The following is a 16,612-nucleotide window of genomic DNA, read 5'->3' as shown; positions in this document are numbered from 1 at the left end:
GATGTTATCATTCAGCAGTCAAGGTATTTCTCAATTAACTTGTTTTAGACCATCACACATGATTATTTTATTTTTTCATTTCTTACTTTTTGAATAAAAACTACTTTTGTATCACTACCCCTCTAATGCGCAACATGGGTACAAAATGACCCACATTCATTTTCTGTGTTATTTCTCATATGGCTCAGTATTTACACATTATAACTTTGAAATAAATTACATCTAATCATTTATTCCTCCATATATATTCAAAATATCTTGTTTTTTGTGCCTCTTGAGCACCATGCATGATAATAAAGCAGTGGATGGCAACAGTCGGAAGAAGAAACCAGAAGTGATCCAATACTATAACAAATCAAAATGAGGTGTGGACAAAATGGATCAAATGGTTAGAAACTATTAATGTCAGCGGAGAACACAGAGGTGGCCCATGGTTCTCTGGTACAACATGCTGGATGTTGCCACCCTCTATGCCTTCACTGCACAACGCTCTGGCTGTTTGGGTGGTGTCAGCGATGTTTTTAATCAGGGAGCTGGGCAAAGAGCTTGTCATGCCACATATGAAGAGGTGCACTGAGGGCACACCCCAACACCAAAAGCATGTTTGGGCAGCAGTAGCTCAGGTGGTTGATCAAGCCAGCCAATGATCGGCGGTTCGATCCCCGCTCCCTTCCAATCAACTGTCGTTGTGTCCTTGGGCAAGACACTTCACCCTCCTTGCCTCCAGTGCAGCTCCACTGGTGTGTGAATGTGCCTGAATGATCCTGGTGATGGTCAGTGGGACCGTAGGCGCCAGCCACGCCTGTGTCAGTCTGCCCCAGGGCAGCTGTGGCTACATCAGTAGTTACCATCACCAAGTATGAATGAGGAGTGAATGAATAATGGACACAATGGAAGAACTTTGAGCGTCTGGAAAAGTGGAGATAAATCTAATCCATTCTTATTATGAAAATACAGGCAATCTGTGCCAGTGTGTGCAGAGCACAAATATCACATTATAATTTGTGAGGAATATGAAAACAAAGGTCGCAATTTGTGCACACGGATGTGCCATACCAGTTTAAAGTTGTTAAAATACTGGAACAATTCCGATTGTTAGACATGTTATGCTATCAGGGGTATGTGTTACAAAATGAAAATAACCATGTTTCAATTAAAGACATTAATGTTTGACCCAACTCATTGCAAAAATATTACTTCAAAACAGATGTTATTATGATAGTATTAAGTAATTTGATTAAAATCACACTTGAATGACTGGGTCTTTTTTGATCCGTGTATGTAAATTTGTTGTAAAAACCATTCTTATACATAAAGTATGAAAGGAAAAATGAAAATAATAATCTGGGTTAATAAAAAACAAGATATGTAAAGAATTCTTGGAATATATTCAACAGTAAAAAATATATATATTTTTAAAGATACGACAAAATAAAAACTCATTTAATCATGGGCATAAACGTACATAGAAAATGAATGCGGGCCATTTTAGACCCATGTTGCGCATCAAAGGGTTAAACCCGATGGAGCCTCGCGCCACGGCGGGAGCCGGACGTCGCCAGCCGGGGATCCAGCAGCGGCAGAGGAGACCGCGGAGCCGCGCGGACTCACTGAGAGGACAGTTGGCTTGTTTTTAAACGGCTGCGTGGCAACGCTGCGCGAGGAGGAGGAGGAGGGAGTGGGGCAAGGTGGTGGGGCAGCGTCGACCCACTGAGACCCAAAGAGCAGAACGAGTCGAAACGCTCATGGCATTGAAACGGCAGATGGAGTGAAAGAGGGAGGGGAAAAAAAGCTTGTTTCTTGCACCTGCTAGCTTTGAGTGGAAGCAGCTGTCGCCGCTAGCCGCTGCCGAGAGTGAGCGGCGGGCTTCAGGTGGAGGGAGACGCGTTCAGGTGCCGCCGCGGAGCAGGATGCTTCGGTGCCCCGTCTCCTGCCGCTGATGTCCATTATCCTTCACCCGGACAACAAAACAATCATGAAGGACACAGGAGAGTCGAAAGATCAGCAACTGACTGTGAGTTGGAGCTATTTTATGAAACTTTTTTTTAAACATGTAAAAAAAAAATGTTTTAAGCATATTTATTAAGTCAGTCGAAGGAGCCATTTCTACTACAACTTTAAACGCAACGTTTTAGTCAAAATACTAATGTCTCGTGCCATTTTCCTTTGATGTCCCCGGCACAACCATGTTCTGCTTGTATTTTTAGTCCAGTTATATCAATGTTAAAACCAATCGTCTGCTTGTCATAGTTTTCTCCAATTCTAATTCTGCTGTTGGTATAATATTCTTATTTTATTCTGCCATGTGCTCTGAGCCTAAACCTAAATTATTGAAGCCACCTGACTCCTCTCATTCAGCTCCTAATACACCTTGAGGGCAGTGTTGACAGAGAAAGAAACGACCCTTTTTTTGTGCCATATCTAGCACCTGGAGAAAAGGAAAGTTGTGTCCTTTTTTCACGTGAGTCATAAAATTAAGATCAAAATTCATCTATCTCCTATTTCAGTGTCACTATGGACATAAAGTTGGGTAAAATGTGGCTCCCCATAAAACCACAATAAAATTCATTTATGGTTTTAAAGCAATTTTTTCCCTTATAATTTAGCTTTTAAAGACTTAAAAAAAATTTGATCTTGTTAAGTAAAAAAGGCTTGTTTGTTAAAGATATCCATCGAGTTATGAAAATGCGAAGGCTTAATGGAGCTCTAAATATTTATCAAAATAAAATACATCCTTTTTCTGTTTCTTTTTATTGTTTGTATTGTTTAAATTTACATTTAAAAAGACATAACCGTTTCTTGCTAATCAGATTAGAACTGTTTTTTTGACACGGAAATGTATGGGAAGTGTCTAAATGTACTTGACATATAAACATCGGGTATTACGTGTATTTGTCCGTATAATGGAAAGGTCACCTGTTGTAGCCTAATGCTGTGTGTTGTTTGTCGTCTTCTTAAGAGCACAACACCTGTGCTGCACACGCTTATTCTAAAATAATCTTAATCTGGGGGCCACAAAAGAGACAAAATGGTGGACTTTTATATTGTGTGTTTGTAGAACAGCTCTAATATTCAAAATCATCAAATTCTACTTTTATATATTTAGATTTATGTATAGATCTTTTGCTAATGGGCATTAAACCATGAAAACACAGCTGTAGAAGTGGACCTTATACAAAAAACAATTGAATTCTTTATTTTAAGTCAAAGAATTATTTGTTCTGTTGTGTGCTACAGGTTGCCTTAAGAATCCGACCCCTCAGCGATGCTGAACAGGAGGAGGGGTCCACAATTGTGGCGCACAGAGTGGACGACCAGGTGAGAAGGACACCCTTAACGCTTATCCGCATCTACTCCTCTGACGGATAGCTTTGCCATCCGTGTGCGTGCACAACAAAAAGCGTCTAGCTCTGGGTTTGGCTTTGTGCCCCCCCCCCCCCCCCCTCCTACCAATCATGGGCTCAGACAGATAAGGTGTCTGCGGGGACCTGGGTGAAACCGGCAGCTCTTTTTTAGGAACTTGTTTGCGAAGCTCAAATGTCACAATTCATTTGTAAGTAAATGCGGGATGAGTCAGACAACAAGATGACCTTTCCGGCTGAAGAAAGGAAAGTCTTTTTATAAAAGTGCGCCTCAGAAGCAAACGCCTGGGGTTAATTTAATATCAGCGACGGCAGAGCTCTGCAGCACTTCTCCCATAAAAAATTCATGCAGATGGTTCTGCAGTTTTCTATTGTAGCTGCTTTTTATGAATTAAATTACAGCCAGGTATAACTCCAGTAATTAATATAGCAGACACCTAAAGATAGGACTGTTCTGTGAGAGCGAGGGCTGAGTATTGTCATTTTATTGTCATTTTATTGTCATATTATTATTCATGTATTTCTTATCTTTTACGATATGTTTCTATGTTGAGCCAAACATTTAAGAAATAATACAAACGAAAACCATTGGAACTTATTTAAATGATTTTTAAAAACCACCACACTGCAACTTGCACACATGGCGTGTGGAAGCTGCACATATGTGAAAGCCCCATTAAGGCCTTATTTACCATTAGACCTTGTTTGCAGCAGTCCCCTTGGAGACCATTTAGCAGAGTGTGGAATTATTATGACGGCAGTGCAAATGCTAATAAGCGGAACCCTGCAGCGGTGTCTCCTGTCTCGTTTGAAGCTGATTGAAGCGTTCGTGTGCTCGCACGAGGTGCGTTTCCGAAGCGGGCCAACAAAGGCAAATGTCGCGGAAACTGACCGGGTCACACATTCTAACAGACAATAGCCGTAACTGTCGGGGTGTACAGGTAAGGCTGTGATGAGAACAGCTTTCTCTTGTCGAGAAAAGTTCCTCTTGGAGAATGGGAGAATTGCCCTCCCTGAGATCTCCGACTTGTTTGTGAGGTGTAGCTTAATTACAGCAGCTCTAGGGGACCACATCAGCACTTGTGTCTATCATGACGTTATTAAAATAGGCTTGGACTCAGGGGATTAAAGCATAACAACAGGATGGTAGTTATGGTGCTGACACAGCCCCCATAACAGGTTCTTGCCGCTCCCACACACTTCAGCAAGAAGACAGTGTTTTTGTGTTTGTTTTGTGTGTATCTTTTGCTCAACTTGCTGAGGAGTCGTGAAATGTGGCGTCCATGCTGCATGGTTTCTGTTAGGTGATATCCCGTCCACTCAGGCACCTTCAGCATGAAGGATTAGTGAGGCTTACGATGCTTGTAATTGAGAGTGGGAGTGTTTTTAATGCGCAGGTTTACCTGGGGCTGTCCCCCACCTGGATGTTAAAGCCAGGGGTGGGGGGTTGGGCTCAACAACCACTTTGATATACGATTGATCGAATCTGTTTAGACATCCAGACATCCTTTAATGGCTTCTGTGTTTGCAGCTCCTTTTAAAACTTGTATCGATCAGTTTGTTTACAAGACAGTAAACATACAGAGACCATATGGTCAACGTGTTGTGCTCAGACAGATTAGCAGCCTTGGTAGCTGACTTGGCTGACTGGACAATAGTAGCCAGATCCGTCTGTAATGGTAGAAAGCAGACAACTTAAGGCTGGTTAAGCCTGTAGGGATGAGCTCATTGGATTGGTTTTTAGCTCAGGTTAAGCCTTCTGCCACCTGCTCTTTTTATTTCCCCCCCAGCAACATCCCCAAGGGTCTGGCTGTTGTATCTCCTACATCACATCAGGCATGTGATGCCCAATCTAGAATATGCTAAATGCACAATTGTCAACAGCAGTATTGCTCAAGGTGGACAAGAAGGGAGGTGCCTTTTTCTTGTTTTTCTGCTGTTTAATTGCACATTTCGCAAGAGGTTTGGTGCGAAATGTCAAAGTGGTGCAAGTCTTGCAAATCTTGCTCCAGGCTTTTTGTTTTAAAGCTCTTTTGCCATAAATAGAATACTTGGTTTCATATCATCCCAGCCGGGAACAGACCAATAATTTCACGTCCATTATCAATTTTCAAACTGTTGAAACTTCTGTGAATTAAGGGGGCGTCCTCTATACATCACAACTACATCCAAGTCCCTGATTGATCAAAGTTCGACCTGGTTTAATTCGCAACATGCTTTCAGTGGCTGCTCGTTTTGTACGTAGAGCCGGAAAACGGGCATAGAAACCTGCGTAGCTAGACGAGAACGCCAGAGTTCTCTAAGCGCGGAAGCCCGAAATGGGCGTTTGCATAACTTTTCATTGGAAGCTTGAATTCGCTTTGCCAAGGGCGATCTGGACGTCACACACAGCTGCTTCAAGGAAGCATGAAATGTTGCCAACAAGAAAAAAAAAATCACCCCCAGATCAAATAGGTTAATATTATAATTATATGTAATAAATTTCAATTTGAAAAAAATAAATAAACTGTGCTAAGTCATGATTGGTTTCTAAAAGGGAACAAAACAACATTAGGGTTAAGAGGTCACACCTTAAGCCATGCTAAGTTTAGCCCCTGAGAGAGGAAGATAGCTTAGACGGTGTTATCTAACTACAAATGGATTTTAAAACCACAAAAACTTTGACCAAATGACTTCTTTCTCATCTCACATTCAGCCCCTGTCTTTCCTACCACAACTACTAAACTGTTGATCATGGGTCCTGCAGAGGTTGGTATGTTGCTCAGCAGGGAATGCTTTATGGTAAAGCCTCGTTGCTATGGAGACGCATTGACAACGTTTGGCCACATTTTGCGTTTTATTTCAAATACGCGTTCCATGCTCGAGACACGGACATAACACGAAATCCGCGGAAGAGTTTTTGTTTTTCAGGGGCTGAAAAGACTCTTAATGGGGATCATTAGCGCCGCTGGGATTGTCTGTGCAACCTGAAGTGTAAGCACAGAAGCAATAAAGCAACTTTATCACAGCACCAGTCGTGACATTTTACGACCAACAGTTACTCTGCTGTTGTGTGAGGAGAGCAAAGAAGCAAGACTTTCTCCTCCTGTAGCCTCCAACACCATAAACAGTATTCATCTGCATTTGTTAAATCCCAGTATGTTTTCAATTTGGGCATTTTTTGTCTTTGGGGATCACAATACCTTCAGTTTCATATTTAATAAGAATGTCAGTGAAGAAAATGCTTTATGGATCCACACCAGACTTCATGTATTTTTCCTTATTCCAATGTTTTTGCTCAAAAACTAAACTTTAATCCATAAAGTACTTTACATAGCATTTAAATTTGCCGTTGTTTACGAATAACATAAAAAAAATCAAGTGAAAAGTAGGCAGGACGCACTTTGTCTTGGAATTTTCGTATTTTCTGTTAGCTCAATCGACGCGACGTGTTTGCACAGCTTGACGTCTCTACAATGGAGAGAACAGCAACACAAATAAGTGTGGCCTTTTCTGACGATTTAATGTTCAAACACAGATACAAAAGCAGAATTGGATTGAAAGTTTGACAGAAGGACCCAAAGGCCAGAAAAACATGTTGTCTTTTTGGCACGCTCAAGTCTTATCAATTGTGCTATCTTGTTGGGTCCAAATAACCCCACTCCCAACATTAAAGTGCCTTCGACTTGTTTGGGAGTGGGGTCATCTGGACCCCACAAGAAAGCACAAAAGTTTTTTTTTTGTTTTTAACAAAAACTAGGTCAATCTGTCGTTCCAGATTCAGTGCCACTCTGGTACTGGTGCTGGACTCCACCTGTGTGCTTTTTGGCTTGGGTGTTGCTAGACCCCACCTCTCCCTGTAGTCTCTTTTGCAGCCGCTCATTGTGTGTTTTTGTTTGTGTTGCTGTGCGTTGTGTGTGACCTCCAGTCGCCCACTGTGGTTTAACACTCTTGATCTTCGTTAGAGAGCTGACCATGCAAGTAGACTAGACACTAAAGTAGGCTGGTTGTTAACTCTGCTGGACTGCTTATGGCTCTTACATAAAGAGGAGACACTCGAGAAGGCCAATAGGTTCAGCCTTTAATTCCATTTTTTTAGAGACAACACATAAACACATGTGGCTATGAGCTGTCGGAGGGGAAAATAGTTTGCATCATAATGTTCGATCAGGGCTTCTGAAGGTGGATGAGAGGGAAAACGCAAAGGACGTTGATACATATATAACGAAAATGTAGAAAAAAAAGGGTCCAGGGGATCACATCCCAGATGTTTTCTGGGTAAAGGTTAAATCACAAGGTATTTTATGTAGCTTAAACCAGATTTCATTTCCTTTTTTAATTGTTGCAATTATTACAATTTGGGTTTAAATCCTCCAAATGTCAATTCAAAGACATTACAGCTGGTGATCAGAAGTCTGACTGACACAAAGGTTAGTGTCACATGTTTCACGTTTCTTGTCCTGTGTCTGTTTCCTCAGTACGCATTCTGATGCACACGTCTCTTTTATCAGGCAGTGATTCGTCCTTCATTAAAAATATATGGAATTTTAGCTTCAATGATAGAGTTTGACAGGAAAACCTAAATTCTATAATAGAATCAAATATGAAGTCGAAAATAGTTTGACCTGCCTGTTCTCTGTTTTTAGGTCCCTTTTGTTTCTGTAAGATGATAATTTGCACCACATAAAACACAGGTTAATGTAGCATTTTTTTTATTAAAATCTAGGGATGATTGATTAAAATGAATTAGAATTTACATGGAGAATATAAGTCATCAGATCAATGAATAGATTTTCCTTTTACTTACCGTTAATTTAGAATTCTCTATTTTTTCTAATAAAAGTTCTAAAATTAAACTGACTTTGTGAGTCAAAAAAGGTTGTTTGTCTTTCTTTTTTTGCTGTTTAAAAAAAAGGTATGAGTGCATCATTTGAAACTTTTTGAAATGCTTCTGTCTAGCGTGAAAATCTTTGCTTTCTGACGGAGGGGAAAGGATCCGACTGGCAGAAAATAACGGGATGTTGATCATAATTTAGCCATTGCTGTGATTACATCTGAGAGTTGATGTGAAGGGACACCGACACGCCGCTGCCGATTGAATCCATAAGCAGCATCTTTTTGAAAAGATGCAAAAAAAAAAAAAAGCTCTCAACGTCATTACTTACTAATGTTCAACACCTTTATTCCTTCTTTGGGATAAATATATGACTGTCCAATTACTGTTAGAAAGTCCTATCTAACACCAAATAATGCACCATCACACTGTGTGCCTAAAGTCCAGAGGCAAAAATGAAAAATAAATTGCACACCATGTTATGTTTCTTATTTTGTTCAACCAATGTCTTCAAGTCACATGCATTCTAGCTAATTAGGATGACTTAAAAATTTGGAATAAAAGAAAAAACATTTTCAGGTGAAATAGTTAATAATAATAGATCTTACTTATAATGCACCTTTCATTAAGCATATCCTCATTCATTAAGCATAAGTGCTACAACAGGATATGAAAGATGAAAGCTCAATAGAAATTAGCACATAGTGATACAAAACTAACTTTAAATTATATAAGCAGCACTAAACAAGCACTGTTTCCAACAAAATACCTATAAACACTATGGTTGTGTCTGAAATCCTTCACTAATCGCTATATACAATTCTAAAATTCAGTACCCTAGTAAATTTCCCAGAAGTCTCTGTGAAAAACCAACACTGACTAGATTGATGAATATAGACTAGAGTTTTCATGTGAAAAAAGCCATAAAAAATGTATTCATATAAACCATCCAATCTTTCATCATCAGAACCCAGTGGATACGATGTTTACTTTGGGAAATTGGTGAGATCATATTGTGTGTTAAAAACAAACAAAAAAGAAAAATAGAAAAGTAGTGAGCCTGGTGTCTAATCTAACACATTCAATTTACAACATTTGGCAAAAAAGCTTAAATCGTTAACTTGGTGTCAAAAATGGCTAGTTGCTTAAGTCAACATTTTTGTGTGATACGGACAGCAGCATTTGGCCTGAAACAATGTTCGACAAAAAAAAGAATCCCTCAGTCCGATGCAACTTTTCATTCATTTACAATCCTGTTTTGAAGTTACTGCACAAACATACTGAGCATTACAAAAGGCATCGTTATCCAGAGGCGTTTTCTTCACATAAGCCTGTTTATTTCTCAGTAGAAGTCTATGGGATTTTGGCTTCTTGGAATCAGTGGGTACTTCCTATTTAGAATCTCAGAGGGGAGGGGTCACTTAGTCCAGTTCTCAATACAGTCAGTGTGGTTGACCCATGAAGACCTTTGGACTAGAACTCTCCACTTTGCAATGTGAGTACACTTCTTGGTTTTGTTGTCTGGGTAATTAATGATTAGCCTAGTTTGGCTCTTACGGGCGCGCTGTGGCTTCAGATTTTCCATCAAATGAGGCATCCTGCCAGACTCGTCAAGTCATCCAAACAATAGAAAACAGAAAATATGTTTGCTTGAAGATCTTGAGGAATACAATTTTGTGTTTTTCAATAAAAGTATCCGCTGCACAGACACGTGATTTTTTTTTTCTATCTTGTTAAATTCCTCCAGGAAAATATCACAGCAAGAGTAGAGAACATCAAAACATAAAACTACAGAGAATCCAGTTGGTCTTTCCAAATGAGCTGCTATGTGACTAAAAAGCTGGAGACCACATTATGTCTACTGTTAAGCCTCGCTGTCACCTCTTGAGGAACCACTTCCAACCATTTGTTAACCATGGCTGGAGCTGTTATATAACTTCCCCTGACAGACAGAGCTTGCTGTCAGGTGCTCTGTATCAGGTGCTCTATGGTCCAGCAGACACCTCTAATCATGAAGCCCCTGAAACAGGATAGTGGTTGGTATTGTTAGGGTGCAGAGGGCAGCACTGAGGGTTTCTATCAAATGACCGCCTGCAATTGTGTCTGTCGTGGATTTTCCAAAGCTTTGGTTGTGCTTCTGAAAGAGCAGATTGAAAGGTCTTCATGAAAGCCACTGCTTGAACTTGATTGCCTTTTTTTTTTCCTCCTTTGTGATCTTGAGCCTTTGTTTTTTTTTTATTTTGTTTGTTAGTTTGTTTGTTTTTCTCGACGCACAGTTGCCGTTGTTAAATGTATGGCTTTTTGTCGTCATGTTGCCCACAGATACTAAAGGGAGGACTTGCACACAGAGATAAACGTACCTCTATCCAGTTCTATACCTGCCTATTTCTATTTAGAGGAACAAAAGCTGGAGACTGTTGTTACTGTGAGAGATGAGGTTAAAAAAGATAAATGCTCTCATAATTTGTGATCACCATTTACCCGAAAATGTATGGGGGGTTTTTTTGTGTGGAAAAAGCAAAAAAAAAAAAAATAACAGAAGAGCATTGCCACAATTAGGCAGGATTTGAACCAGGAACTTTTTTGCTACTGTGCAGAAAAAAGCAACCTTCATTAAGAATATGATGAACGCTGAGTAGTAATTCGGTCAGAAATGATTTCCTGAATAGAAATGAAAAACATAGTTTCTTCTCATTTCTCTATTTGGTGGTGATGACTAATAGCTACCTCATTGTCCACAATGGCTTTCTTGAGTCATAATGTTGCTTCAAAGATAATGGGTGACAAACAAAAAAGCTATTCTGGGTTTTTCAAGTCTCAACAAACCAAATGGTCTTTTTGTCCATGGAGATACTTTAAGAATCTTTTCTGTCTTCAACCTAGCTTCTTTATTTGTCTTTTATTTGATCAAACTCAGGACCAAAAACGTGTTTTGTGAGAAACACTTCCATGGCAACCAGAGAATAGTTAAAGGGACGATCATTTAGGTTGCGGTGGATGAGATGCAGAGATCAACACACCAATGGAAGTGTGACACATGGACAGAACGCATTTACGATCAACCCTTTCAGCTCTTTAACGTCAGCTGGTGAAGGCACCATAAAGACAAGACCTAAATGTAAACAATAAAGCCTCAGCTGAACTGATGGTTTGGCTCTGTCACTTTGATTTAGATGACGTCTGATGTTTTCAAGCTAGAATTTTGTTTTTTTTCTGTTTATATCTGTTTTTATGTACAAATCTAATGTTTAAGTCCTCCTCCTTTTCTTTGCACTCATCAGCTTAAGCCTTAGTCACATGCATCTGCTGCTGCTGGTTTTTGGTTGCCCAAGACCATGGAGGGTCATACATAGAAGTGGCCGCATCAGAAGGGAAGCACAGGTGTTTCGTACAGTTCCACAGTTCCCTTGAGGCTCATACAGCCACCTCTAGGGACATCATAAAAAGTTGAATTGTTGTGCGTGAGGTAAATCTATCTGAAGTACTCATAAGGCTAATGAAAGTTGCACGGACTTATGACGTATGTATGATGATGACGTCACACTGTAGTCATTAGTACTATGCAATTACTGGCCCCTTACTGATTGAGCACAAATGCAGCACACGTACTTGGTGTACGTACACATTGTATGCCATACAAACGATGCTCTGATTGTCTAATTTTCTCATTTGTAACAGTCAGGCTGCACGCAAGCAGTGCGCACTTACCACGTCAACAGGCCTTACAGGCCTCCTGCATCTCCCCTTCTTCACCTTTACGTTTTGGATAGTGCTGCATTCAAATCAAAACCGATTTGAGCATCAGATATGCATCCATCAAACTTGATATGCAATGCTTGTCCAAAAATATGTTCAGAAACTAGACGCTCCAGATGCGTGTGGGAGGAGCTACCATCAAGTTTTTAGCCTTGCTGCCCCGCATTAGTCAAAGGAAGGAAAAATTAGAAAAAGAACAAAATCAGCAGACCTTTTTATTGTTGTTTTGGTGAAAAGAAGAACAAAAATCATAAAGCTCAGGAGGAAAACGATCAGATTCTCCTTCATATTGGTTTTGGACTCCACCTGGGCCTAAGCCTGATTGGTTAACACAACATATCTTTTTCAGCAGTCTAGATATTTGAACTCTGGACTCACCAAGATCCCCAAAACGTGCCGTACTGCCTTAAACACACTGCCAGACCCAAGGCTCCAGACTACGACCAATTGGTTGCATTTTGCGACCAAAATTTTAGAGTGTGCGACTAAATTTTACATCCAGTCGCACATGTGCTACCAGTAAATTTGCCTCCCCCACCCTTTTTATTTTTAATACATTAAACGTAGAAGGGGCACGTCAATGATCAATGAAATAATCAATGAGACGCGAGCCCACACGCACGCAGGCAGACACACACACTCACGCACATACTTATGAAACACGAGCACACATTCGCGTGTGTGCTCATAGGGGGTGGGGCCTAGAGATGTTCGCGCGCGCGTAAACATCTGTGGGAAGGAAACGGAGACAAATGTCATCACAACCTGATATGTGCGCGCGCCTGAGCTATGGGTAAGCTAACTATTGATTTATTCTTCCGACCTGCAGCTGGTGTACCAGGGCCAGAGTCTACAGCAGGGGTCTCAAACTCGCGGCCCGCCAGTTAGTATGTAAGACACTTTTTCAGTGTCGTGCGCGGAGTTGACCAACCAATCACAGTGGGGTTTATGACTCTTGGGGAGCGTGACAATGACAGGGTTTGAAAGCAGGAAACCTGACAGCCCCCTCCCCTGACCACATTAAGGAGTTCCTTACTTTCCTTTAGAACGTATTTTTTCGCTTGTAATTTTTAAATACATGCAGTCCGTGCTCAAATTTCCTGTGGGTCACACAGAACCGGAGGAAAATTTAGGTTTTGGTTACGGTTACGGCGGCGCATCAAACGGTTTATGCACGGCTGTTAGGGCAGCTCACCGCTCCCGCGGAAGTCGGGTCAGCTGAGGAGAATACATGTCCCACACCTACATGCGTGACAGCTAACGGGGCTTGAACTTTAAATATGTGCGAGTGACAAGATTTAGTCTTAGACGCGCTGAAAATACGTGGGGAAAATGCAACGATAGACGTTTTTAAAATGATCCAGTGCCGCGCCTGGATCGTTGGGGAGACCAGGCGGCGCGGGGGGGTTAAAGGCGAATGAAGGACAACAGGAAATTGGAGTTGTCCTTACCATTCAATTTAGTTTTAATATTCCTCTCCCCCTCAGTATGATCTGTGTTATTATATATTTTATACTTATTTGAATGTTTTGTAATGTATGTAGCCTTTTTTTAATCAATTGGTATTTTAAATTGTTTTGATTGATCACTGAACTAAAAAAACCATCAGGACACATGTCCCATAATGCATTGTTTTGTAGTCATCAGGGCAGCTTTCAGTCAGTGCAGTACTAAATTTCCAGCTGTGTTAGCTCAGGTTGGGGTCTTGCTCCCACCCTTTTCTCTGATATTTTTGTTTTGATTGACAGGTGATGTTGGAGCAAAAACAAAAATATACGTCACACACCAGGTGATGTGCGCAGCGTTGAGTCCACCTGGGTGATGTCAAACACACTTTTGGTGTCACCAACATACAGTTCCATCTGTTTTCTTTACTTATTTGTACTGTCATGACAGCGATGGTGCTGTCAGTTTACCTTGTTGCATCTTCAAAAGTGCAGATTAAAATGTGACACTAAATTTGAAACGGCACATTGTAATTTTTGCATCTATTATTAAAGTATTTATTAGTAATACAGTGGAAATTAGTAGATTTGGTTAGCCTGTTGATTTACGGGATGCGCCCCTAAATTTTCTGGTTGTGCCCCTAAAATTTTCAGTTAGGGGCCACTGTGCTCCTAGTAAAAAAAGTTAGTCTGGAGCCCTGAGACCACCGCAGTACACAGTTTCCGCTGCTCAAATCTAGGGATGGGTATCGTTAAGGTTTTAAGGGTACGACTACTTTTATTGATACTGCTTAACGATACGGTATTTTAACGATACTCTTATCGATACTTTTTAAGACGAAAAATAAATAAATAACAAATTAAGAACATAGTATTTGATTTCCTCATTACGCAACAACATTGTTTTTTTAACAAAGCATTTTACTTTATACATGATGTTCCAAAACAGACCTGGAATGCACCAGGCCGACCAGGGGTCGGCAACCTGTACCTCTCAAAGAGCCATTTAGATCAGTTTCCTACTGAGATGAAAGCACAGGGAGCCACAACACTAGGTGTGTCGATCGCATCGCGATAGTTAAAAATAAAATTCAATTGAAAGGATGGAAACAAATTCACTTTGATGCAGACTCCTTTCTATTTATTTATTTTTCTTTAAATCCAGTAAACCCAATAAGTTATTATTAATTTTATGGATGACAGCTATTTTTTATTAGGAAGCAGCTGTTAGTTTGGATTACGATTCTGGATTCATAAGCGGCGAGTCTAAGCCCGGCCCCCGCCTCTCTACTGTTCTTTTATTTCCCCCGCGTGCACGCTGGAGGGGGGATCCAGCGTGTTCTACACAGACGGCGCAATATACGCTCATCAGCGGTGGTACTCATGTGTCTGATTGACTATCCATCCCAAAACAGCTGCAGACACGCCCCCTCCGTGCGTTCACATGATAGTTATTACAAAACCACAGAGAGCCGCAGCACAGGGGGGAAAGCGCCACATGTTGCTCCGGAGCCGCCGGTTGCCGACCCCTGGTTTAGCTCTTTCAGCCATTGTATATCTTTGGTAGCGTTCGTGTGTGCGCTGCCTTGTCTTGTGTGTGTGTACTTGTGGGACACAAGAAAAATGCGGTCAGGTCAGATCTTACGGATACTGCGGTCTTGAAGAATGTTGCCCCGGGGCTCGTTCAAGACCGGGGCTCGGCACCCATCCCTACTAAAATCGCACCCCAGGCCTCAGATCATATTGGTACATTGACTTTATGCTGAAACTGGAGGCCCTTGACACGTGAATCCCATTCAGTGTGAACGCTGCTTAAGTGTTCGCTACAACGCAGCATACCCGTAGAAACATATGAACATTTTCACGCCACAAGGTCACCAAGTGATCTATGACTTTGATATTTCGTGTGGGCCATACAGTTTTGCCCATTTTTGACCACCTGACAGCTCGTACCAAGCTGTAAAGGCATTTGTGACTAAGACTTAATGTGTCTTTTTCTTCTGTTTACATGGACATGATTGCACAGGCCAGTGGACAATTACAGGAATACTAATTTGCCTCTTGTCTGGTGTAATATTCCCAGAGTTGAGGCTGTAACAATATAGGTGATTTGAAATTTCTCCTTTGTCTTCTATCATAGACTACCTGTTATTTGGATGTAATGAACCTGCACTTGTAAAAGTGTCTATCCACCAGCTGACCTTTGTTTTTTGAGCTGGCAGTGTTTGTTGCCTGGCACATAAGGGCGGGGGCCCCCTCGTCAGAGGACCGGCTGGCTCTCCGAAACCGCGCCACGTCCAGGGCTTTGAATTATGAATCTAGAGCAGGAGCGAGCGGCACCACTATCAGTGGGATGGCCAACCGAGTGATCCCTGTCGCTTTAATGAGCGGCGCATCAGGTGCTGTCGATCAGCCAAGAGAGGCACATGCGGCGGTGGCTGCCTGCTCTTTGTGCTGTTCAAAAACCTCCATCACACTAATTGGTTTCATGTCATTGCATAAGCAAGCTGTTGTTTGACTTTTGCTCTTTGCAAGGATATGAATATTTTAGGAGCCTCACGTTTCATAGGGTAGGAATCCACGCTGAGTGATGCCTCGACTTCAAATGAAAAGTGTCGTTGGTATGTTTGTAACAGCAGGCTGCATTTACTTTTGACTCCCTCTGGTCAAAAGGGATGACTGCTTCAGTGACACTGAAGATGGCGGTGGAGTTGATTGACAGCTGGGGTCTATTTACATCGAATGCTGCAGAGAATGCATTGTTTTTCTGCACCAATAATATGAAGATCAATTTTTCAAATTATACGGAATTCACGCTTCTGGCTCTAAGTTGGGCAATTTATTTAATTTCTCTCTTCCATCTGCAGTATAAAGAGATTTTTTTAAATTATGCAACAAAGTTATTTCCATTATTTTTACTCTTATGACTGACAAAAATAATAGACTGCAACTATGAGCCAGAAACAATCCAAAACAAGTTCTAAACACAAAACACAGTATAAATGTCCTGGAGAAAGAGCGCATTGCTTAAATCCCATTGTGAAATGCAAAGAAGCAGGGGCTGTTTACGTTTATGGACTGACAAATGTCGCACTTTCTAATTTGACAACAGTCTGGTCTGGTACTTGAGTACCTTAGGTGGACCTCTCACATTGACCCACTCCAGGAAAAGGCTCAGCAGAGGTTGTACTTCCTGCAACAACCTAAGAAGTTCAACCTGCCTCAGGTGCTGCTGA

The 16,612-nt window shown here is 41.1% G+C and overlaps 1 protein-coding gene across 3 annotated transcripts in view; it reads left to right on the top strand.

Annotated features, from left to right (window-relative positions):
• Positions 1-1,531: 1,531 nt before the first annotated feature.
• The window catches only part of kif19 (kinesin family member 19), a 42,829-nt gene continuing 27,748 nt past the window's right edge, over positions 1,532-16,612 (top strand). Inside the window, exons 1-2 of one of the 3 annotated variants that reach the window (XM_011488344.3) lie at positions 1,532-2,014; positions 3,238-3,318. In XM_011488344.3, coding sequence (XP_011486646.1) covers positions 1,940-2,014; positions 3,238-3,318 — 156 coding nt within the window. In that variant the 5' untranslated portion in view covers positions 1,532-1,939. The remainder of the gene's footprint in view (positions 2,015-3,237; positions 3,319-16,612) is intronic. The other 2 variants (XM_020711997.2, XM_004080613.4) reach the window with 2 other exon arrangements.

The sequence above is a fragment of the Oryzias latipes genome, chromosome 19 (genome assembly GCF_002234675.1).
Source record: "Oryzias latipes chromosome 19, ASM223467v1".
Taxonomy (NCBI): domain Eukaryota; kingdom Metazoa; phylum Chordata; class Actinopteri; order Beloniformes; family Adrianichthyidae; genus Oryzias; species Oryzias latipes.
This window is presented reverse-complemented; position numbering and strand designations above follow the sequence as displayed.